We start from the raw sequence: 25927 nt of genomic DNA, 5'->3' as shown, positions 1-25927 counted from the left end.
TAATTTGTCAGTCTTGATAAATGTCTAAGACTAGTTTATTTTTCTCTTTTTCAGAAAGGACCTATCGCCTCTGAGTATGGAAGAGAAAAGCATGAAGCCTGAGGCGGCGACAAAAACCAATCGTATTACACGAAGTAACGCGTTTGCTGAGCTCGTTACAAATGCAAGAGGAACTATACATGACTCGAAGCAAACTCCCATGTTTCCGTATGGGTACGACAGTTATGACGGCGGCACAAGTTCCTCCAGTGACGTCGATGAAGACGTATTTTCCGGCACCCAATCAAATGCAAGAAGAACTGTACATTACTTAAATCAAACTTCCAGGGTTCCGTATGGGAGTCAAGAGAAGGCTGCAACTCCATTTAGTCCTTTACTGCACTATCCTCCCAGGCGAAGCTATACATCGTCCAATTCCGCGTTAGGTGCGGAAATCGCACCTATGTTAGCAGCTAAATGCACATTACGGGAAAATCACAACACCAGACAGAATGACGCATTCCTTTTCGGCACGCAACGCACTGACTTTGCCCTGAATATCGAGGAAAGCGACGAAGAGGACGACAGTGATGACGACGGTACAATTTCCTCCAGTGAGGTCAATGAGGCGGTATTCTCTGCCACCCAATCAACTCGCAGACGTGCTGGCGATGGTCAAGGAAACGTTGCTGCCGATACTGATGTAGTTGAGGAAAGCCCAAATGTTGGAGAGGGCATGGGTGAAGATGACGCTGAGGAAGTACAATTTGATCTACGGTATTTTGCTGACACCAGGTAACGCTTTACGTCTTTGAATGTCGTACTGGTTATAAGCAGAGACTGTCTTTGAAGCAGTTTTGCATCATAGGGAAAGACAAAAAAAAGTTACATATCGCACACGATTTGAAGGATAAATCCTAAACCAATGACAAGCAGTACTCCATATTCCATAAAACTGCAATTTACTGAATAGTATTGTGTTGTTAATGCAATTAAAAGCCTTCGGCAGGTCAAAACATATTCCTACCAGCATGTTCTTGTTCTGAATAGGAGTTGCAATTTTACCGTAATCTAATAACGTCATGTAAGTGGAATGCTTTCGTTGAAAATCCACATTGTTTGTCGAATAATATGCTTTTTTTGGGGGGGGGGGGGGTTTGAGGTAAGAAGTGATACGTACGTGTATGGACAAGTTTTTCAACTTTTAAAGAAAACAGATAAAATAGGAATTGGCCTTTAATTTAATAAAATACTCTTAAATCTCTCTTTTGTATGTATTGGTATAACTTTAGATATTTTGAATCACTTGAAAAATACCCCTTTTTTCTATGGAAAATTAGATATCTGACATAATGGTGTGACAAAAGTAGTAGGCCTATATTGAATTCTAAAAGCGTGTAAATTAAATCTGTTCGACTGGACTTACTTGTGAAAATAACGGAGAGAACATCAGTTTCGTGACTCGTCCGAGTCACTTCTTCAGCTCTATCTGGCTGGCGGGCATTTACCCGTGAAGGGTGAATGGGCGATGTTACTGCCTTTATTGTCCGTACGTCGAGTAATTCCAGTCACAAGTAAGTCACAAGTAAGTCCAGTCGAACAGATTTAATTTACACGCATATATCACCTGGATGAATCAAAATCTACATCGATATATTGAATTCTCTACAACCAAAAGGGCAATGTCCTCAAATCCAGGACTCCTGTTTGTTTTCAATTCACGCACAATCTTAACTATTTCGTCTATAATGAAATGGTTGCAAGAAAAAAAAAGAATGCATGAATGCTATATGGAGAAAGAACTGGTTAAGACTAGTGTAAGTTTGGGGCAAACTGTGTGCAAGTTTTGATCCTATATTACAAAAATGGATTAAGTGTATTACCAACGGTTTGGGGGTCAGATATAACTTCACCATCATGCTTGATTTCCAGGTATTGCACACTATTCGTTACAGTGTTTATCAGTTGCCATGTACCATCATATTTTGTGTGCATATTCAAACTTGTTACTATAATCAATGATAATCATAGTACATGGTACTCCCTTTTACGAAATCGAATTTCACAGTTTACCATATTTCTTCTTTATATTGTCGGTAAACCAAAGATTCATGTTTCTTCAAGCAGTGTCAAAGGGGTGTTTTTTTTTTCTTTCATGGGATATCACTGACTATATACACATGAACAAATTATATAAAAATTGATTGTATTTTCATCGGTTACTATTTTCATACACTTTAGTGTTTCCATTAGAACATAAATAGTTATAAATGTTTGGGGTTGTACAAATACCAAATGATCACTCACATTTTAGTCATAATACATTTAATACCTGTTTTCAGAATTATCTGTAAATATTTGTAAATATTTTCAGAGTTATTTGTAAATATTTGTAAATATTTTCAGAGTTATTTGTAAATATTGTGTATTAATGTTGCAGTATTTGCTGTAATTCTGGTTGGTTTTTATATAAGAGGACAAATGCAAAAGTAGCTACATGATATAAAAAAGTGATTATGATGTGAGATAAAACAACAACAAACAAACTCCTTTTCTATAAAACTGCACTTCCTAACTCTTTCTTATTTCATTTTAATTTTTTAATGGGTTAGGATGGTCCCATTGAACAGGTTGTACATCATTTTAAAGCTCTGAGCTTATTTTTTAATGAAAAAGTAAAAACTCATTTTGGCCTACCTTTTGTGGGTTTTGTATCGGACGGTCACATAATAATTCAGTACACTATGATGTGAATTTAGTAAAAACAGCAACCTGGTAAAACACGTCGGCAATATGCAAGGAAATTTGACAATTCGTTAAAGAGGTACTGTCATTAAAATTTTGTGATGTGCTCTTCTATACGTGACCATGCATCACAAAACGAACAAAAAGTCTCACCCATTGATTTCGTGTGAGGACTCAAAAATTGTGAAATTGGTCAGCCGAGTCAATCTTGAGTTTTTCACATTTTCTAAAAGAGCTATCCTTCTTCTACATTATTGTTTAGTGTGGGATCATAACATGAATGGGAAAGTGTGTTTTCAGCAGTTTTTCTACAACCTTTTTTTTTGTGGGGGGGGGGGGGGCAGAGTAGAATGATCAAGTATGTATAGAGGCCCCTTTCCATTTCTTTAATTCCTTTCCACACGCTTCACTTCAAGTCTGATAACTTTTGAAAGGATAACGCTACCGCTTTGAAAGTCGGCATTAATCATGTACAGAATGTGTTCATAGAACATTCTCAATTTCAGCTTAATTTGATAATTCCTTCATTGTTGCTGCTCCATTGGTGTACATCCTGCGTTTTGTCTCTTTCATCGCACCTAGCACGTCTTGTTAAAGTTTATGCGTTTGAATAGATCCTGTACGTCAGAGCCTCTTTTCTCAGTTCACACTTTTTCGGAGTGAGCGCTATCTTTCCAGTATTTAGGAAGGTTAGAAGAGTCCATTTGAATTGAGTATACTGGTACATCATTTCAAAGCTTAGAGTCTGCTCTTTCAGAATCTGCCCTTAACTAAAAATCCATGTCTAGCGACTTTTTGTTGGTTTTGTTAGAAACATGATGTTGGCCAAAAAAACTTTGTGTGTGTGTGTGTGTGTGTGTGTGGTTTTGTTTTTGTTTGTTTGTTTGCTTTTTTTGCCATCGGGCCAACGTTGGATCAACAGCGAAAGATTGACGTTGAACTGACGTTGGTAAAGCGTTGGCACCAAGGTGAAAAAGTGGTTGCTAAAATATTGGTCCAACGTTGGGATTACGTCGTAATAAGGTCAAGAGGTGATATTTGCCACTAACGTTGGTCTTACGTATAGGGATAATGTCGTATCGAGATGGAAAAATGGTTGATGTTACGTTGGGCCAGTATTCGTGTATAAATACACGTAAACCAACTACCTGTAATAAGAAAAAAACACACGATATTACATTATGATGGTACCTTGTCATTTAATTGTCAGCGATGATTATCTAGATATTAATGGGGTCAACTATCTTACATTTAGGATGAAAGATACATTCAGAATCAAAATGAATTATATTTAAGGTTGTCTTCGGTTATAACATTCACGGTTAAAGTATATTACATTTAGGGTTGACTCTGGTTATATTACGGGTGAAAGGTTATGCATTCAAGGTGTTATACATGTAATTGTTAAGATGTATTTCATTTAGGGTTGTCTCCGGTTGTTGCAGTTAGATAGGGTTAGGATGTAACTACAGTACTTGTCTCCGGTTATTACATGAAAGTTGAAGTGAATAACATTCAGGGTGAAATTGATAAGTTCTTTTAGGGTTGATATTACATTGAGAGTTGAAAATAAATGAAATTCATTCAGGGTCAATTATCATTTCGTTTAGGGTTGATATAAAGTTCACGGTTAAAATGTTGTCACGTTTTATTACATTTAGAGGTAAGCATTTTATTTAGGGTTGACATGATTATTTGAAATGCATTGCATTTAGGGTCGATATATTCAAGGTTAATAAGTATTACATGAAAGGTAAATATTGCATTGGATGTTGCTTCAATCCATGAGGGGAGATAAATATATTTGAGGTAATTCCCGTTTGAATAACCATGGGTAAAACCGCCGATAAAGGCCATCCTCATGTAGCATACAGTTTGCAGTTTCAATGAACGCTGATATTATGATCCATTGATTTGTCCCCCGTGTGTGTTGGCAAAGTAACGACTGTGTGACTCATGGGGGAACAAAAATGGTGTTTTAGCTGAAGTTGATCTTAGCGATATCGGTCCATTATGGACTGCCGTCTATATTTTCCATGAGCACGGATGTTTACAGAGAACGTGTTATTTCGTCACATTCGTTGTATTTCTTATCCTTGCCCTAGGAGCAGAGATACGTCCAAAAGTAGAGGAGACGGGAAGATCTACCGACACATATATGATAGTAAGGTGGATGGAAAATTCTCGGAGTCGATCGTGGGAAATGGCATAGTAAGGAACCGACATTTCATTGCATTGAATCTATTTCATTTCCGACCAAAATGCAATAACAGTAAAACATTCACATACACATGTTTATTCAAAATCAGTGTTTCATTTTAATAGAGGAAAATACATTTGTACTGTTATATGCTATGACGCCTGTGAACTATTGACTATAACGAAACAAAGCTGTTGAAAATTCAGGTGACTGTTAAAAATAGGGCTTGTAATTTGCAGTCCCTTCATGAACAATAACTTACAGAAATGCGGCAGATTTCCTAAAGGAAAAAAAAAATATGATTCAAGGGATTGCCACACTTTCACCAAGATTATTGATGCAAAGATCTATCGGAAACTAAAACATAATTATACCCAAATGCGTTTGTTGCTACTTTGCGTGATGGCTAACGCGTCAACCTCAATTATTCATAAAAACAGTATACCGGGTGTCCTCCCAAAAAGCGGAACGGTGGATTTTCAGTACCTTGCGTTCTAAAAGTGATGTATTTTTTGACACCATTAGAAAGAACATATTCCACAGAAGACAATGATACCAAAATCATTTAATTTGACGGAGTACTTTTCATTCTACGCCAATTTTTGTATTTAAAATGCAGTCATTTTTAAATTTCGCTGGATTTTTGCGACTTATGAGATAATGATTTGGGAACGACGCGATCCATAAGGTGAATATTGTGTAAGCTCGTTGATCCATGTCAACAAAAGATACAGCTTTCACATTGGGCGCGGGCCAGGAAAAAACAACAGTGTGTGTCTGTGTGTCTGTGTGTGTGTGAGCGCCCAATGTGAAAGCTGTATCTTTTGTTGACATGGATCAACGACCTTACACAATATTCACTGTATGGATCGCGTGTCGCGCCCAAACTATTATCTCATAAGTCGTAAAAATCCAGCGAAATTTGAAAATGACTGCATTTACAAAAATTGGCGTGGAATAAAAAGTTTCCAGCCAAATTCAATGATTTTGGTATCATTGTCTTCTGCGGAAGATGCTCTTTGTAATGATGTCAAAAATATATCACTTTTAGAAAGCAAGGTACTTAAAACCCACCGTTCCGCTTTTTTGGGGGACACCCGGTAAAGATACATGAACGAATCCAACAAAGACTTCTAATGCCTCTACTATTACTGCTATTATACAGTTGGGCGGATGAATATGAATCACCCATTTGGAATTTGTGGTACATTTATTGCATTGATGAAAGATTTTTTTTTTTTAATCTAAAAGTTGTCATTGTTACGACTAGCAACATTCATATAAACCCAACCAATCACACCATACAATATGACAAACCCTTCGTTGTATTTTCTCCGTGTGTTGTTTCCTTTCCGAACGAAGTCATGAAGAACTGATGGCAACATGTCCTTCTTTGACAAATTGTAGACAATGTGATGCGACAAATGCATGTGTTGTTCCTTGTATTGCATCTGTTAACATCTCCTATGCCTGTCACTGGATGGCGCCATGACCATGATGAGATGAACGAAAATGATGAGGATGTCAATAATGATAACGGCAGTGATGATAACTAACATCCTGTTCATAATTAATGTGACTTCAATAACTTCATCATAAAGGGATATGACTTGAATAAACTAGTTTTTCATCATGAAGTGATCAATCAATCTTTTGTTTACAAGAGTGTCCTACCTATTCATCTAATCCTCGGATGACATACCAAAGGGCATGAAGGATGTGACCACTACATTATGTGACCTTGACAACCACATTTTCCAAAATAGTTATTGTGATATGTACAGAGATAATAAACCGAGAAGACGTTCACATCTTTCTATTTTTTTTTAAAGAGAGGCTGCCCTCAACACCATTTGTAAAGACTGTTTTACCATCGTTCTTTTGCATTGCATATAGATAAGATTACCATCAAACTGCAGGCACCAAAACATGCCTAAGTACGAGGAGGTCGTTATTCCGCCGCCGAACTATATATCAAATACCGCAAGTGAGCAGGGTTTAATTCCCATCGCGCAGCTGGATGAGGTGAGATCTAGCATAATTACAAGGAGGTAACTTGGACTTATAGAGCAATCGTAATAAGGTATTATTACAACTGAAAAGCATACTGAAAATATTCATGTTTCTTTCGGAATCTCTCGCCCACTGAAGATTCATACATTCCAGAAAAGCAGTGAAATGTTAACTTGGCGGTAATATTCCTCCAGGAAGCAGTACACGTATTTTGTGATAGCTAAACACGACCAAAAAATCTCGGTAATACGTCTTTTTCCCATGACCTGCATGCATTGCACGACACCTTTCTTTTTGTACTCGATTTGTTTTCATAGCTTACTTATTTTTTCTCACCGTACGAGGAGTGCAATTTCATACCAAACTTAATGTTGCAAATTACAGAGTAATGTAATGATTACAATAAAATCAGATGAAAGGAGCGGTTCAGGTTTCTTGAAAGGAACTTAAAACAAGATATTAATGGCAGTTTACGGTTTTTACGTGTTTTCACGAAACGGTAATACTAATTACAGAGACATATTCAAGTCTCCCTTTCACCTGTACATTACTTTCACAAAGTTTTCTATCTTTATTTCGTTAGATCGTTTAGGGAAATGCTATACTTTACATCGAATTGTTGTTTCCTTGTTCTAACAATGTCTTCTAGCGCGAATAAGGTTGAAGTTGATAAGTTACCAACAAAATTTTCGTCATGTTATATTGCGTTCATACCAATAGGAGAACAGTGAGATTATGACATCTACCTTTTTGTCTGATTTTCCTATGTGAATTTGACCAATAGTGTTGTTCATGCAGTGAAACATCTATGAATGTGTATGCATGTGTCTACATGTGCAGCTATTTGTGTGAGGGTTTTTTTTTTTTTTTTTGCATGAGGATACAATATTGTTCTGACGGTAGAAGGTTTGTCGTGTTATAGGGCTCTTTGATTTTGTGAATTGATATCGCCTGTGCATGGCATGAAGGAAGGAAACTTTTATTTAATGTTTGATTTATTCGCTACCGATAATTTTCTGTTAACCTAAATCAAAACCTAAAGGTCAGTCGGAAAGCCTTCCGTGGTATGAAGACATTGAATCTCATTCAGACGATTGTCTTTGACGCGGCCTACAACACCGACGAGAATCTGCTGATCTGCGCGCCGACCGGAGCGGGGAAGACGAACATCGCCATGCTGGCGGTCCTGCACGAAGTCAGGAAGCACATCCAACAGGGTGTGGTCAAAACTGATGAATTCAAAGTAAGCGGGCCTTCATGAGCCACAGCTAATCTTTTATCATCATCACAAATTTATTAGACTTATTTGGTCGGTTGATTATTTTCATTTTTTTCCATCTACCTTCTACATGTTCTAGCTAGCGTCTAACCCTATATCATAAGAAATATAAATGAAAAGAATGAAATAATGTTATTCTGAGAACTAATCAAAGTGATGAACATTAATTTTCCAAATATGTAAAGCATCTCAGCCACTACTTTGTGCACGTCAAGTAACCGTGTGGTGGTCAATACAGTTCGAAATGACTAAATGATTATACTGGGTATAATATCAACGGTGAGGATGATAATGATACTGATAAATAATAATTAAAACAACCTATAATAGTAAAAATGCGAGTGATGACGATAATAGGCATAAAAAGTGATATTGTTGATAGTGGTGGCACTCATATCCTACCTTTGATACTCGGAATATCACCATTTTACTGTATAATAATTATTGTATATCAATATATTGGCGATGTGCCACAATCGGCGGGCGTTCATACAAGTAGATGAAAAGAGACATTATACTTGGTTAAAATCAATTTTATATTTAATCATCTTATTTTCAAGATTGTCATGTTAAGACAGGAGCAAATACTGTGGTATAATCGACCAAGAGGTAAAAAGAAGAAAGTTTTTTTTCTTTTACTTTTGTCATGAAATACTGACGACATTAAAACCAAAATTATAAAAAAATATACATCATCGAACCTCAAGAATGATATTTCTGACAGATGAAGTTATGTAAACTGGGTATAATGTAAAAGGAAACAGATTTAGCCCTAGAAATTACAGTTCGTTACATTCCCCACTATTGTTACTAGTAAAAGTTCAGAAGTTACTTTTAGAGGACTTTCTCGTTAACATTACGGTATTATGCATTTTGCACTTTCCGCTCAGATCGTGTACGTGGCACCAATGAAAGCCCTGGCGGCTGAGATGGTCAAGACATTTGGTTCCCGCCTCGCGCCGCTGGGCATCTCCGTGAAAGAATTAACCGGGGATTCGCAGCTCACCAAGAGAGAGATCATGCAGTCACAGGTTGGTTTTTGCTTAGTGGTGGTACAAAGTTTTAATGGAGACATAGAGTTTGATCTCCCTCCCCGTGATTTCTCTCTTTTCTTTCTTCATTTTTCGAATCATTCCAAACTGTAAGTTTCCATTTCTTTTTTTTTGTCCATTCAGCGCGATGTGCTGACCTTAATAGTCACTGCCTCAGCGAAGTATTTGTCTTATCGAAATCCATTGCTTAAACACATTAAAATACCTGCAAACATTATATAGATGATGACTGGCGGGGGAGGGAACATACCGAATGTTCCACCCGAAGGGTTTGAAATGCTATTGAGGGAGGTTATAAGTTCCGAGACGAAGTCGAGCGACTTATAGCCTCCCGAAATAGCATTTCAAACCCTGAGGGGGGAACGTTTGGTACATGTTCCCGACAACAAAAGTCATCATCTGTTATATTATATGGGTTAGTCATCCAAATACGTCAACGTCAACCACCAAAGATCGTAGAGATCTGTAGGCTCCTATGAACTCTGCAGCCACGGCCACCATGTACATTGTACCAGCAAAGCGTGCATGTGCAGGCTAGCGCGCACTACGCACTACATTTTTATAACTCGCTCGCGCAGAGCCAAATTCACTGTGCGCGCGATCCTACGCGTAGGCATTCTGTCATTCGTTACGTTGAAATGCTTTCCCATGGGAGAACATTATTACCAAGAATGTTCGCCCATGGGAGAACATAACGAATGTACCTCCATCACGTGACTCTGTTTAACCAATCACCAACCAGTATTTGACTAACCCATTTAATATTACTGGTTAACCATGTCTGGACCAGAATATTTTGCACATCACCCAAAATTCTTGGCATGAAAGGAACCTTTGTAACTATCTCAAGAGGAAAAGACAATGGACCTTCAATCAAATTGATGTCTCTGATTTGAGTCCGCTGGCAGCAGCGGTTGTGATCTTTTTAGGTATTATTCACTAGTCTTTCGGAGGGGGCATAAAGCTGTCGGTTCCGTGGTACCTTACCCGTAAAATCACACAGATTATTCATTATTGGCCACAAAAATAAATCCAAAGACATACGATTGATACGTCAGCATACAAACCCGCCGAAATGGCAGATTAGGCAGAATCTTGCCAAATATACCCCAAAACGTGTGGTAAATGTTATCGATACATATCTGCCAAACAATGCGTCCTACATACATTACCAAAGACCGAGTGGTCGAATAGCTGCATTGTAAACGCTATCCTGCAAACTTGCAGCCACTACCAATTTATCATCCACGAACTCATTTCTCAGAACCTCGCCAAAAATATCAAGAACCTTAGTAGATTTTGTAGCTTTACCGTAACCCTTCATTATTTACAGATTTTCCAGACCTTATCCCCAGTACTAGAGTATACGAAACCCTCTGGTTTGTTGCTTTGCGTAAGATTTCGTAATCAAGCTATGAACGTTACAGATGCTTGTCGTCACTCCCGAGAAATGGGACGTCATCACTCGGAAGAGCACGGGCGATGCCGCCCTCATCCAGCTGGTCAAACTCCTCATCATCGATGAGGTCCATCTCCTGCACGAAGAGAGGGGGGCCGTCATCGAATGCCTGGTCGCACGGACTCTAAGACAGGTATAATATAGCTACCATTGATGCTATGAATTTGGGATACAGATATCCATCTATCCTTTGATACAGCTGTATATACCATGGATGAAAAACGGGTAGAAAATGACTGGTTTTGGGGATGAGGGTAATTACCACCTGAGCAATATTCGTTTGAAAGATAGATGGACGGGGATAAATACATGTGAAGGTACCTGTAGCTTGCGTTACAAACCACAGATTTCAATTTACCGATACCTACCTTTGGGCGCTGGCACTTTTAAGATATGCGTGCTATTTAAGAGTTTGTTTCTTTGTTTGTTGTTCAAGGGGTTGTCGGGTACGACGGGGTGCGGGAAAATGAATATGAGAGTACCATCTTCAGCGGTTGAATAACCACCAATGCAGCGTGGTACACCTTCCCCATCTATCAACACTCGTAGACTCAAGCTAAATGCCTCAAAATGCTGGGGGAGATGGAAATGTTGTTTTTAGTTCATTTCAAGATTTCACATCTTTACAGAGCACTGGTGCAGTAAAAACTTTAAAAAAAAGTTTTAAATGTGATAATGCGTCATGTGCGTACACGTTTATATACACTTCGCAAAAAAGTTTGGAAATCTGAGTTTTATCGATTATTTCTCTCTTATATTAGTAACAATTGACGCAAGCTTGGTAACCACGAGAAGAACGGTTAAATTCTGTGTAAAATGATACCCTGCTTGTTATGATAATGGCTTACACGGAGGTGCAGCGGTATAGATACGTATGTGGGGTAAGTTCAAACTTGAAAAATTGAAAAATGACCCAAATTTGGTAAGTCACTTAATTTTTTCCTTGTTGATGAGTGAATTTCCCAATTGTCAGCGTGCGCACAAGCAAACAAACATGTATGAGCGTTTAACACAGGACTCAAACCATTTAATATCACAGAACCTTCACCAAGTTAACACAAAAAGTCATAAACAAAATATGAAGTGGCAGGGCTATGCATGGATTCTCATCTTTATTGTCAGAGATCTTTAATTGATTTCATCACCATTCATTGATTTCAATGACAATGTTCTAGCAGAGAATTCATGTTCGCGGCATTATTGCCACTTGGTCTGCTATCAGATGGTCTACTTCGCAGTTCGTCTCACACCACTACATGTTACGACCAAAATCACACTGAGAATGATCGCACAAAAGAAACCATCAACTAATGTTCAGGCGGTTTATTAACAGTGATATTGTGGGTACAAACTCGTAATCGGTTTTCACATCAGTACAATAATGATCAATAGAAACAATTACACATCGGTAATGGAATCACTTACATGCATTACAGCCAAGTCTTAAATCACAAAGTCCCTACAGTTTCCTGGTAGTGTCCAGATACGATGTTCGATGCACAGATGAATGATCCGCAATGCACCGATGAAGGATACCTCCGACGTAAATCCAGAGGCGCAGGTTGCGATAATCCTCGGTATAAATCCGGGGTAAAGATCCAGGATATACGTCCACGGCGAAATGTGCAGAATCCAACGTTACGACGACCACGCCCAGTCGATGCGTTGAATGATGATTCACTTTACAGTGTTCAGGTAGGAATCCAGCCCGTCACAGTCACAGCTTTGCCGTAGCAGTGTCCAATGACAGAAAAATATGGAGTCTATCTCCAATGTAGGCAAATCAATTCTCTGCAGGCAAAATGTCTCCAGGCCTTATCTCCACAAACATAACAGGTCAGCAGGTAACACAAGACTGACTATAACAAGTCGCTTCAGAGCCAGAAGTGACGTAACTCTCAAAGCAGAGATGTTGGGTACTCTGCCTACTGCAGAATTTCTCCGGCTTTTATATCCATTCACCCCCCCCCCTTCTAGCACATTCTGTAACTCTCTCCAACCTGGGGCCACACACCTGAACAAACTAGCAAGTCCAAGTTCCAGGAATCCTGGATGACTCACTGCCTAACTATGTGCATAACATCCTGCCAAAAATAACTACCAATCACATTGGGCTACAGGGACAGTGCCTCACTCAGCCAAATATGTAAGCACTTCCTAGAACATTCTAGGTTGGGTGAGATATCATTCTAGATTGAGTGAGCTTGTAATGTATTCCAGCTACATTTATACCACCTAGAAAATTCTCCTCTGATCTGGTCAGCCTGTATGTGCTACTATAGCTATACCACATAGAATGTTCTCCAATAATCTGGTCAACCTGTGTACATTGTACATACACATTAAAACAACCATGCATGCAGTACATCATACATAATAATAATAATGTACATAACTACTAGTGTGTATATTTGTGACATACAGCTAAACTCATTAGGTCTACTATCAATTTCGTCTACAGCCTGTTTGGTCTAATCCTCACCCGGTCTAATGCCCAGGTTAGCTAATTATCATTTCGTCTAATGACCAGATGGTCTAAGTGTCATTTCGTCTACTTGGATTTTTCCCCACATCGTCTACTATCGTTTGGTCTATTGTCAATTCATCTAAATTTCATTTAGTCTACGTATTTATCATTTTTAGTCTATGAACATTTCGGCTAATTACTGCTTGGTCCACTTCCCAATCGGTCTATATTTCACTAGGTCTGAATGACAATTAGTCTACTCCCAGTTCGTCTAATTTCCAGTTTATAGTCCACAAGCCAATTTCGTCTATATTAGCATTTCGTCTAACACCGTTTCGGCTAATCACCTTTTAGTCTAATTTGGTCATTCTTTGGTCGAATTTCCAATAGGGCTTATTTATACTCTCGTTTCGACGGCAAGATACAAATAAATTACCGACTTGGCTGCTATTGAAGTGCCTTTCTTGTGTGGCATATTTACCAAACTAATTCTGATTTCATCTGTCTATTCCTGCATGTGCCATTGTGTAGTTTGTGTATTCACCGCCTGAGATTTGGCTCATACGTTAGACTACTTACCGTGCCAATGTGCCTGGTTTGTGGAAAGTCTCAGCGCAATAATTGATTAGGAAACAAGCAGGCATTCGTTTTCCGGACATCAAAGTTTGGTGTCAGAAAATCAATAGATAATTCTAACATGGTAGCTAGAATTTGGCACTTTATGCATTCTCGTCAGTTTCTTAGCTCTCTGTTTAGCTGAAGAGTGAAGTCCACTGCAAAATCATGTGGACATCAATACCAGATTATTCTTGTCATCAGTGATGTGTCATGTATAGATCAAGTTTACTTTACAGTTACACGCGCTATAATGACACTCGGGTAGAAAGTATGATTACACAAGAGGGTGGAACCTCCTTGGTGTAATATTCACCCCAGGAGGTGGCATACACATTCCTTCCTGGTTCTAGACATGCAGATACAATGTCTCATCAGGGAGGTGGGAAGAAAGTCTTTCTTCAACCCCCTCAGTGGATGTATATCTCTTACATATATATTATTATAGAGTTGTACAACAATCATTCACAGGAAAATAGGCTATGAAAATATACAGAAAACTTATAAGCAGCTAGCTTCTACATTCTAGATAATTCTCCCTGTGACTTGCACTCCGCATGTATCTCAAGAAGACCCATATTGGGAAAAAAAAAAACCGCAACCGCTCTAATTCTGAAATCCACCGAGTATACATTGTAGTTAGCCAGCGTGAATATTGGACGAAATGTATATTAGACTAACATTTTAATGGTCATTAGACCATCTGGTTAGTAGACTAATCTAATGGATAAATAGCCAAACTGGTTATTAGAATAATCGACAAAATGCCGGAGTGGATATAAGCCTAAGTGGGTGGGAGCCCAAGTGCGAATTAGTCGAAATAGTGATTAGACAATGTGCTTTATACAGTGGCGGATCCAGAGGGAGGGGCGCACAGGGCGCCCGCCCCCTTTTATTTATTTATTTTTTATAAAAGAAAACAAATTAAGGGGGACACGCCCCTTTAACTTCTTTCTTTTTTCTTAAATAGAAGTATGCATGAAATCGCACGATGACCAACATAGATGTTTTTGCTTCTCAGCTAATGAAACCCGGAAGTGGCACCAGAAATATAAACTGCCCACCCCCCCCCCCCCTCTTTACGGAATTCCTGGATCCGCCCCTGGTATATAGACCAAATGGCAATAGCCCAAATTGAAATTAGACGAAAGGGACAAAGCCCATGCAGCTGGCAAGTAGACGAACTGGTATTGAGGCTAAGTGGCAATTGGATTAAATGGTTTAGACGAACTGGTTGAAGACAAAACAAGATTAGACCATGTGGATTGAGACGGGTATTAGACAAAGTGGGAGTAGAGCAAGTGATGAGTCATCATCCTGCAGAGCAAGCACCCTGATGTAACGGTCTTGCTGTTCCGTTGTGATCTTCGGAAGTCCGCTCCTTGGTCGGTCCTGGACATCTTCTCTTGCGTGGAATGTTTGTTTCCATTTTGATGATGGGTCCCAGGATTTACACCTAGTCTCTCAGCAACATATTTTGGAAGCATCCCAGCTTCGATTTGGCCTACACATAGCATGATGAACAACCTGATAAAAAAGAACTATGTAAAGCTTGCCTGGCATGGCACCCAACCTTCCAGCTTATAGTGCGCTATATAAGGAGGAACGTTAAGTTCAGAATTTTACTGAAATTCGCATTCATGGTTAACCAGGTAAGAACAAAAAATATCACTCCATGTTCCTTATTGACTCTTCATGACCAGTGATCATTCTGGCACTTTTCAATTTGGACCTTATAACATACTTTGAAATACTGTCCTTTCCCGGATTACATAATCATAACAAGGAGGGTATCATTTCGAAGAGAAGGACATTGATTATCTTTCTGATGGCATCATGCATGCATCGATTTTTTAAGGGAAAGGAAAAATGATAGATCAAACTTGGCTATCCAAACTTCTTCTTTGCAAAGTAGATATAACTATCATTATTAGATTTATCGTTAGACAAAATAAGATTTTTGTATTTTGTATTTATTTATTTACCACTTGTGGAATGGATAGCCCTTTCAGCAAATTGCTGTTATTCGAAGGGGTCCAACCTAAGTAAAAACAACATAACAATACACAAAACATTCAGTAGGGGAGAGTAGTAAAAAAAAACAACAAATGAAAAAAATGACTATACAAGAAATACACAAATCTAGCTGATATTAATAGACACACCTGCCCGTCGGAATTTCCAGCTCTCGGAGTACGTCTATCGATTAATCGACTAACTTGAAGCATCTCCTTTATTAGAGGGACAGGATTTCATGCAGGTAATGCAAGTGAAACCAGCACATGTGTAAAATTTATGGAGTCCAACTCACTTCGCTGGTGCTTGTGGTGTATCTGTATAAACCACCCAGTATACATTTTATATGCATATGCATTATTATTATGCATATGCATTATTATTATGCATATGCATATTCATTTACTGCATCATACATTTATATATTTGCTCATTTACTTTTATCAAGGTCGAGGCCTACCAGAACAATGTCCGTATTGTTGGACTGTCGGCTACTCTTCCAAACTATAGGGACGTCGCGGAGTTCCTCCACGTGAACCTCGACAAGGGGCTCTTTTTCTTCGATGCCCGATTTCGCCCCATCCCGCTGCAGCAATCTTTCACTGGCGTTAAGAACTTGCATTTCTCAAAGTATAAAGAGAAAGATCTGATGAATGACGTTTGCTACGAGAAGATGAGAGCCGTGTTAAAGAATGGTCACCAGGTTAGTCAACCCTGTTACAACCTGTTTTGTGTGTGTGTGTGTGGGGGGGGGGGGGGGTTAGTGGTACAAAAATTCGTCATTGAAATGGTTAAACAAAATCGTATCATGCAATCATTCCTCGCATGGTAAATGACAGGCTAGGTCTTAAATCTACCTAAATTCTGCCTTTCCATCAATCAAAATCCTGCATTCCAAGATGTGTTTTTGTTTTGGGGAAATTTCTCATTGTCTCCTTTATGGTAATTATGCGAACTTTCAAAAATGTCATGTTGACAAGGCCTGTATGTGATAGCAAAAGCATCCATGCAATTGATATACTGTAAATCATTACACTAAAAACAGGTCAGGTGAAATGCAAATGATGTTATTCAGGTCCGTAAACCCGGAAATGGCACGAGAAACGACAAAATTATACGAGGAGCCTTATTTTTTCTTGTGAGCTGATTAAACCTGGAAGTGGCACCAGATTTTTTTTTTTTTCTGCGCCTCCAGTTTGTAACGGAAGTCAACATGAACTTGAACTAAAAAGGCCCACCTTTTCTAATTCCGAACCCTCTCATAAAAATCCTAGTTACGGGCCTGATTATTCTCATTCGCTTTCCAGTAAATTAAACAAAATTGGGTGTGCGTAATGCTTTCCCTGGGCTTATCCGCTTGTTTAAAAGATTGCGAAGGGATATGGGGAAAAAAAAAATCAAAAGAATGTTTTCTCCAACGAATTTATAGGGGAGTTATGACGTATTAAAAACAATACTGTAAATTTGCTCCAAGGTTTGCCTTACAGATGGGAGCAAAAACGTTCAACATGAAGGTTATCACTGGGTTTATACTCGCTTAACAGTTTGTTTGTTTGTTTTGGTCTTTCGACAGGTGTTGGTGTTCGTGTTTTCAAGAAATGGCACCCGTGAAACCGCGGATGAGTTGTTGAAAAGGCTTGCAAGGGAACCAACAGCGCTCTTTGACACGGAACAACACGAATCATTCGAGGCTGCTAAATTTGGGGTCGGCGAATACATTAACGAATAATATTAAATTCCACGCAGGTAGCCTCGTCAGTGCACACACCTTTTGCACAACTTTTGCAGAAGGCAAAACAGAGCTTAAAACATTTCGTCAAAAGTTTTTGGTTCAAGGCATGATTCAAACCTCAAGTATTACGAATCCAGCGCCAGCATCAAATACGAATATCAAAAGAGAGCTATTGTCATGATTGTGTCTGTGTGTGTGCATACATAGATATACAAATGAGAACGTTGATTCATGCAAATCATGACTTACATGTGTACACACCATTATTGTAATAGAGACTATAGGTATTGTAAAAACATTAACAACTAGTTCCCATAGAAAAACGCTTCGTTTTTAAATCTATACCACAACATATTTTCTCTTACGTGTCCAAAATTTTCTTGATAGTACATTTTCATTTTTTTTTCCTGAAATCAAAGTCATCTTTTTTTTTGTGATTTGACTGTAATTTGTTTGCTATTAGTCAATTCATACCTTCTTGATAGCAGCCGAACATTCTTGTACCGTGAAATAAGAAATCATCAATGTGAAACAAAACCTAAATCACAGAAATACACAAACTAAAATAATACTATAGACATGATAGATATGTGCGGTAAGACCCGGGTAACATGGTCCAACTACATTAAATTCCTTTCTGTCTTTCAACTTATTCAATATAGTGCATGTGCAAAACCGCAAATGTCATGGTGCTTTTGTGCATCTAATTGGTGTTGATGATTTATTGCAGAAAAACCACGATTGAAATCGTGGTCTTAATCATGCAGCAAGCGTGATGGTCTTATCAGATTGTATCAGATCTTAAGGTCGATCGTGGCAATCGCGTTAATCGTAGGAAAATTTTGGACGGTTCAAAAATTTTCTACGATTATCATGATTAGTAATTTGATCGTGATCATCTCATCAGATCGTCTAGAATCGTATCCAAACGCAGCAAATCTCTTCTAATCGTGCTTCTTAATCGTGTTGATCGGGAACGACTTTTTCACTTTACTTCCGCTTATCATTATAATTATTTTTAGCCCATTTGCCCTTATGTTACTCATAAATTGATTTATTTTGTATTCTGATAGGTGGTCGCCTGCATCTTTAGATTATTTTTTCCAAACGGTAAATTCTATGACGGTGTGGGGTTTAATTGTCGTAATTTTTAAGGTACATTATCAAAATAATTTTTTAATGATTTCATAAAATGATAGTTGTATTACAGATTTTTAGATGTTTTCATACATTATGTTAATGATGTTTTCATTAATGAGTTGCTATTACCATTATACAGACACACAAAACAGGATATGGGATAACTTTTGTGACCAAAACAAAAAATGAGCAAAAATAAATTGGCAATTGTATGTCTGCACGTATTGACTAAAGTCAGTACAAAGATGAGAATAGTTCAATGAATCGTGCTTGAATGGGTACAAAGGCAAATGGTTAATTTTTAAAAGTATATTACAGAGTATTTTTTTTTGGGGGGGGGGTGCAGTATCCTGCTGTTTGTGTCTTGTGCATAGTAATTAAGAGTTCTTGTTTCATCAGCCATCGTTTGACCCCTTTACATCTATTTTGCCACTTTTCAATGTCTTTTTTGTATGTTTGGTAGCACATAATTTTAGAGGAAAATGGTTATTTTTAACTCTCATTATTACTGCAAATGTAAAAGTGACCATTGTCGTGGATGTGAGATCACTCGTATGATTATGACAATGAAGATCACTCTTATTATTTTTCACAGTTAGTTATTCAATAAGTGTAGCAATATACCCCTGCAAAATAATCTTGCGTAAAACCTCCTTTTTTGTTAAAAAGTGACATCATTTTGATTAGGGAATCACTTTTCTGTTATGTGTGTGTATCAGTTATGTTAAACATTGTTAAGTAAAACACTAAATCAAGCCGAATAAACCAAACTTTTAATAACCCATGAGATAACGACATTTTGAAATAAAAAGGCATATGATACATATACTTTGCAAATATGAAATTGAACACATAAGCAATACTATCCATTCGGCCAACTTTCTTATATCGAGCGTATATAACACACGATACTATGTTACATAACATTCAAAATGATCCCATCTTTCTTAGCTTCCATTTCATCATGTAATTATTTTCTTCATGTATTGGAGAAAGGTCATTTTGTCTTGCTGTTTTGTTTTTTTCTGGGGAAGAGGGGCAATCATCTGATCTTATGTATTTGGGTTCGTTATTTCATTCTTTTTTTTTTGTTAGGGGGGAGGGTGAGCATGTCGATTTAATAATCTATTAATTTCTTTACGCTTAATATTAGACGAGGGAATATCTGAGGTTATGGCTGGCCTGGGTGCTGTTTTCTCTCTGATAACATAATCGTTATTAGCAATACTGCAAAGGTTACGATGTCATCATCGTCAACCTGTCAAGCCTTGCCATCATCAATGGTTGTGGATAAAATTAATAGGCCTAATCACTCTGCATAATTTAAGGGAAACAATGAAATCTCTCGTCAGCTGGACTATAATATTCCCATTCGGGTCCAATCGCGTCTTAAATGGGGGGTCGCTTCTGATCCCGATCGTAAAAGATATCGTATCTTATCTCAGCAGCCCGTATTGGTTCGCGGTATTCGTATTGGAACGTATCAGTACGTTGCTGCACGTACCAGATCGAGGATCCTGATCGTAATGGTCATGTTAGATCGGTACCAATCGTGAACTCAATCAGGACAATCCTGTCGGATCGTATTTGAACGGCAGACCAGATCGTGACAGATCGTATCGCTTGAAATAGACCAATCGTGACCGTATCGCATCCAAGCGTACCAACACGTATTGACTCGCATAACCTCGTATCCAAACGTGAAATTTCAGACGAGTTCAACGAAACTTCCACGATCAGTTACGAATGTCCAATCGTGGCGTTCGCAATGGATCGCACGATAGTGGGAACCCCGCTTAGAACTCGTCTGAAATTTCACGTTTGGATACGAGGTTATGCGAGTCAATACGTGTTGCTTCGCTTGGATGCGATACGGTCACGATTGGTCTATTTCAAGCACTACGATCTGTCACGATCTGGTCTCCCGTTCAAATACGATCCGATAGGATTGTCCCGATTTTAGTCCATGATTGGTTCGGATCTGCCTCTATCATTACGATCGGGATCCCCGATTTGGAGCGTGCAGGTATGCTCTGATACGTTCCCATAAGAATACCGCGAACCAATGCGGGCTGTTGAGATAAGATACGATATCTTTCACGATCGGGATCAAAAGCGACCCCATTTAAGGTGCGATTGGACCCGATAGTCCGGCTGACGGTGGATTTCATTGTTTCCTCAACTTCTGCAGAGTGATTAGGCCTACTATCCACAACTATTGATGATGGCAAGGGATGACAGGTTGAGGATGATGAGAGCGTGACCTTTGCAGTATTGCGAATGACGATTACGTTATCATCAGATAGAAAGCATCACCTAGGCCAGCCACAACCTCAGATAGTCCCTCCTCTAAATTAACCTAAAGAAATTAATAGATCATTGATTCGACATGCTCACTCTTCCGCCCCCCTCAAAAAACAAAACAAAACAAAACAAAACAAAACGAAACAAAATAAAACAAAACAAAACAAAACAAAAACCGAATACACAAGATGAGTTCATTGCTCCATCTCCTCCAGAAAAAAACCCCAAAACACCAAGACAAATGTTTTCACCTTCCTTTGAAATACATGAAGAAAATATGATGAAATTGAAGCTAAAAAAGATGGGATCTTTTGAATGCTTACACAATATGTGTTATATACGCTCATTGACCGAACTGATAGCATAGCTTGTGTGTTTGATTTCATATTCGCATAGTATGTATCATATGCATTTTTATTTCAAAATGTCGTTATCTCATTGGGTATTGAAAGTTTGGTTGGTTTGGCTTGATTTATTGTTTTATTAAACAGTGTTTAACAAGATCGACATACATACACAAAAGAAAGGTAACTGTCTTAAAATAATGTCACTTTTTAACAAAAAAAAAGTCTTAAGCAAAATTATTTCGCAGGGATATTGCTACACTTATTGACTAACTTCTATGTGAAAAATAATGACAGTGATCTTCACAGTTATGCACGAGTGACCGTACATACACGGCAATGGTCACTTTTCAAAAGTCACAAAAGTTACTTTGTTGGGTATGTGAAACATTGTGCTTCTGGTGGATGTTTGAGTGGTGTTGTTACTTTGTATTTCATTGTGCCACCCCTCCCTTATTCAACCTCGCAGAATACAAAATATATACGATTAGTAGAATAAGGGCGAATGTGCAAAAAAAAAAAAGCAGAAGGAAAGTGAAAAAGTCGATCCCGATCAACACGATTAAGAAGCACGATTAGATAAGATTTGTTGCGTTTTGATACGATCCCAGACAATCTGATGCGATGATCACGATCAAAAAGTAATCGTGTTAATCGTAGAAAATGTTTGGACGGTTCAAAAATTTTCTACGATTAACGCGATTGCCACGATTGACCTCAAGATCTGATACAATCTAATACGATCTGATAAGATCACCACGATTGCTGCACGATTAAGACCACAATTTCAATCGTGGCGCCCATCGTGATAGTGGGAACCCCGCTTAACAAATATCCATGAACCTAAAACGTAAAATTCGTTGTATATATAGGTCCATGGAGTATCAAAGCTGGTACACTTCTTCGCTTTTTCTCAACAGGTTTTGTAGAATGTAGCGAAAAATCTACAAGTGCATGACATGCAGAGTGTTTGGGCCCGGTTCCAAATTGCTTCGCATGTAGAATATAAAGATTTATATGAAACCATAATCCTATAGCTAAATGCACTTTTCCAATATTTTTGAAATCAGCTATGGTATCATGAATTTATTCTTTTCTTGAAGGTATATGAAACCAAAGTATTCATGTGAATTGAGAGAATGTAGAAATATTATTAGACCACATCAGCGAAGTTTGAGGAAGATCGGACAATCTGTTCAAAAGTTATGAATTTTCAAAGTTTTGGTGCAGCCATCACTGGATGAGAATACGACAACACTTTGTGACGTCACGTATGGATAGCAATATAAAGAAGATACAAAGGAAATTTACCATATTTTCACTTTTCCAGTATAGTTAAATAGCACTTGAATTACCTCTGTCAGAAAGCCGGGGGAATGATATTACCCTTAACATAATTTTATTAGTAATAAGTGGATGTAATGTTGACATTTTGTAAAAGAATGCAAAATTACATGAGGTTTGTATATAGCATATTTTATTTCTTTCATTACGTAATATTAGCTATTCGATTGTAACAAGGGGCTTTGCTATCTTTGAATATGGAAATATCTTCTTCTTTTTTTCAACAGTTTTTAAGAACCACTGAGTTTAAGCAATTTCACTCGTGACATGAATACAATGATTATTTGTGCAGTGAAGAATACTTTTGACTTTCTTGTTAGGAACAATACATAATGATAGACATTTCTTTAGAAGAATAAGTACATGCATAGAATGAAAATTTCACCTCTGCCCTGTCAGATCTAATCGTTCACCTGTCCATAATGTGAAATACATGTAGATCTGTTTACGAATGTCAATATGCCTTCCATCCAAATGCACAGTATATCTAATCAACCAAGAGCAGCTATACCGTACGTTGCAGTTCTCACTGGTTCTAGTAAAATACTAAAATCAGAAATCAGAAATGCGTCCTTCATTTCCTAGGTTTCTCAATAGCTTTGGCAAGATCCAAAAACTGATTGTTTTTGCCGTACCTCGCACGCTATCTGTGAATGAGAAAAACAAAGTTTTTTCTTTTCATGTGTTTAATCAAGAGCAAATACAACTCGCAAAAAGTTGAAAGTGGTCCAAATTGAGTGCGGAAATTTAATGAAATATAATAATACTACCGCACCGCAGTCTGCCAAGGACTTGCACATAATTCTTCGTTTAATTTCATCTTAAAGAAGGGAATAAGAAAAACTAACTTTATCTACTAATTGAATAATGATAATTATCTAACTATCCAATTGTGATTTTTTTGAGGGGGTAAATATTACAAATGTATCATATTTACGACATTCGATGTTTAATACCGTTTCATGCACAAACTGACAAGAAATTTTGGATAATCTACATTATTGTTTCTTTTCTTATCTCTTTATGTTGTTCCTGCGATTTTTTTGTTTGTTATGAAAAGACATGAAAATTATAGGTTCCATACAATACTATACTTAATACAAGAGGAAACTGCAAAATACAAGCTTTTCTTTTCAGCTTGTCTCCTCTATTTCCAATGATTTTCATTTTGATTCAGTATTCAGAAAGGCCACAATATTTATTGTCAGTTCACAGTATTTTTTCTCTGTTACAACATTGTACTGGTTTTGTGTTACTATGTGTATGTAAATGATTTGTGTTGGAAATGAAATGAAATGAAATGAAATATTTATGTTTAGAGTATATACAACTTGTCCATCCTGTTTCTTTCATCCTCCATACTATTTCCTTGATTTCAGCGTGAACATGGAGCAAAGTGCCACTCTATTATTGATTCTGGTCTGTTAATTCCTGTAGGATTGATTATGTTTGAAAAAGGACACATAATTGCCTTTGGTTTTCAGACTGTTTTGACATGGGTCATCAGCGACTAGTGAACACGTATTAATGTATGCATCTGAGCGTAGTCACTGACGAATCGTCTCTCTATAATTCGATGTCACCTAGCTGGCGGGCCTCCATGACAGAATTCTGATGGACTTGGTGCCCAAGGGGTTCGCCGTCCATCACGCCGGTATCTCGAGGCTGGGCCGCAACTTCGTAGAGAAGTACTTCGCTGCCGGACTGATCCGAGTCCTGTGCTGCACAACAACCTTGGCCTGGGGTGTGAACCTCCCTGCCCATGCCGTCATTATCAAGGTACAAGGAGCTCCGAAGCTCTGTGCCATGAATAATTCGTGGATAATAACTCGTTATTACGTAAGCTTGTCTGGTCAGTGACGCACGAGGGAAAGTATATGGCTGGATGATCCATTCGAATGGTTTGAAATGCTAGTGATAACCTCTCAAAATTACACTTCATAACCTGAGGATAGAATATATCCCGACAATAAAAGTCGTCACTCAAAGAGTAACGCATACATTCGATTTGCCTTTTTCATGGTAGCCATTTTCGCAGTGCATTGTAGTACTAACATGACCGATTAATACTTGCTAATTTTATACAACTTCATCCAGCTTCAGTTTGTATTTGTCCGTTATGGATGCAATACGTTTCATTGTCAGATTGTTGTGCCCTTATTTTAATGCTCTCTGCGCTAATTGTTACTCATGATTCATTCGCATTGATTGTTAAGGAGGATGTGTTTGACTGACCCATAAATAATAGAATATATACGTTTTACCTGTCTTTCGGTGTTGTAGGCCTATTGGGGTTTTCGTGTTTGCTTCACAGTTTGTTTTCCCTTCTTAGACCAGGCGTCCACTAGGGCGCGGACAAGACGCGGACAAGACGCGGAAAGCAAATTTGGTATTCCGCACTCGTTCGGGAACCTCTCCGCACGTTCCTGAAAGTGTCCGTTCACTGTCCTAAACATGTCCGAACGTTTCCGCATATTCGGGAGAGAGAAAAATTTCCGCGTCCTAAATTTGATCGAGATCAAAATTTGGACGCGGAAATAAACTTCCTTCGGCAACTTGTCCTGAGGACATCGTCAGAACATCCCGCCTGTCCGTAACCCTTCCGCTTCTTCCGCAAACGCTCCTGAAAGAATCCCACGATGTGGGGAAGCTTCGCGAATGAAAGCGGAAGACACCAGGAATGTTTTAGAACAGCTATATATGCAAGTGTCCGGAGCTGATGCGGACATTTTGTGATCAAGGCATGAAAGAGTCAATAGGCTCGTATATATACTATATGCTTTAATATACACTATATGCATACTGAATGCAGTGGTAATTCGCGAAAATTGTGCCGCGAAGCAGGCTGTCGGCTCCAATTAGCGAACATTTCATGCTGCGAATATTTTTGGTTTTACAGTATTCATGTTTTTACTTTCAGGGCACGCGTTTTTACAACTCGGACACGTCCTGCTTTGAAGACGTCGGTATTTTGGACGTGCTTCAAATCTTCGGCAGAGCTGGTCGACCTCAGTATGACACGTTCGGAGAAGGGCACATTATCACATCTCACTCGAAGCTGCATCATTACCTCCGGCTCCTCATGACCCAAAATCCGATCGAGAGCCAGTTTAAGGAGAGGCTGGCAGATAGTCTCAATGCCGAGGTGAGATACTCTTATGAAATAAATACGCCTTTCAGTAACCCTCTTGGCTCGGACCAGGAGCGGGCCAGGAGCGGATCAAGCCGAAAATTTTGA

General features: G+C 38.4%; 1 protein-coding gene across 1 annotated transcript; it reads left to right on the top strand.

Moving 5' to 3' along the window:
• The first annotated feature begins 442 nt into the window (after positions 1–442).
• Positions 443–25927, top strand: LOC140242338 (activating signal cointegrator 1 complex subunit 3-like). The gene is made up of 9 exons (XM_072322075.1): positions 443–774; positions 4830–4935; positions 6821–6949; positions 7980–8180; positions 9107–9247; positions 10696–10860; positions 16274–16528; positions 24277–24468; positions 25610–25927. The coding sequence occupies exons 1-9, from the start codon at positions 443–445 to the stop codon at positions 25925–25927; spliced, it is 1839 nt and encodes a 612-aa protein (XP_072178176.1).

The sequence above is a fragment of the Diadema setosum genome, chromosome 19, assembly GCF_964275005.1.
Source record: "Diadema setosum chromosome 19, eeDiaSeto1, whole genome shotgun sequence".
Taxonomy (NCBI): Eukaryota; Metazoa; Echinodermata; class Echinoidea; order Diadematoida; family Diadematidae; genus Diadema; species Diadema setosum.
This window is presented reverse-complemented; position numbering and strand designations above follow the sequence as displayed.

Excerpts from the sequence above, each read along its gene's own strand:
- LOC140242338 (XM_072322075.1), top strand. The coding sequence starts at position 443 with ATGTTAGCAGCTAAATGCACATTACGGGAAAATCACAACACCAGACAG. Across the intron at positions 775-4,829 it reads CGGTATTTTGCTGACACCAG|GAGCAGAGATACGTCCAAAA; the intron begins GTAACGCTTTAC and ends TCCTTGCCCTAG. Across the intron at positions 10,861-16,273 it reads TCGCACGGACTCTAAGACAG|GTCGAGGCCTACCAGAACAA; the intron begins GTATAATATAGC and ends ACTTTTATCAAG.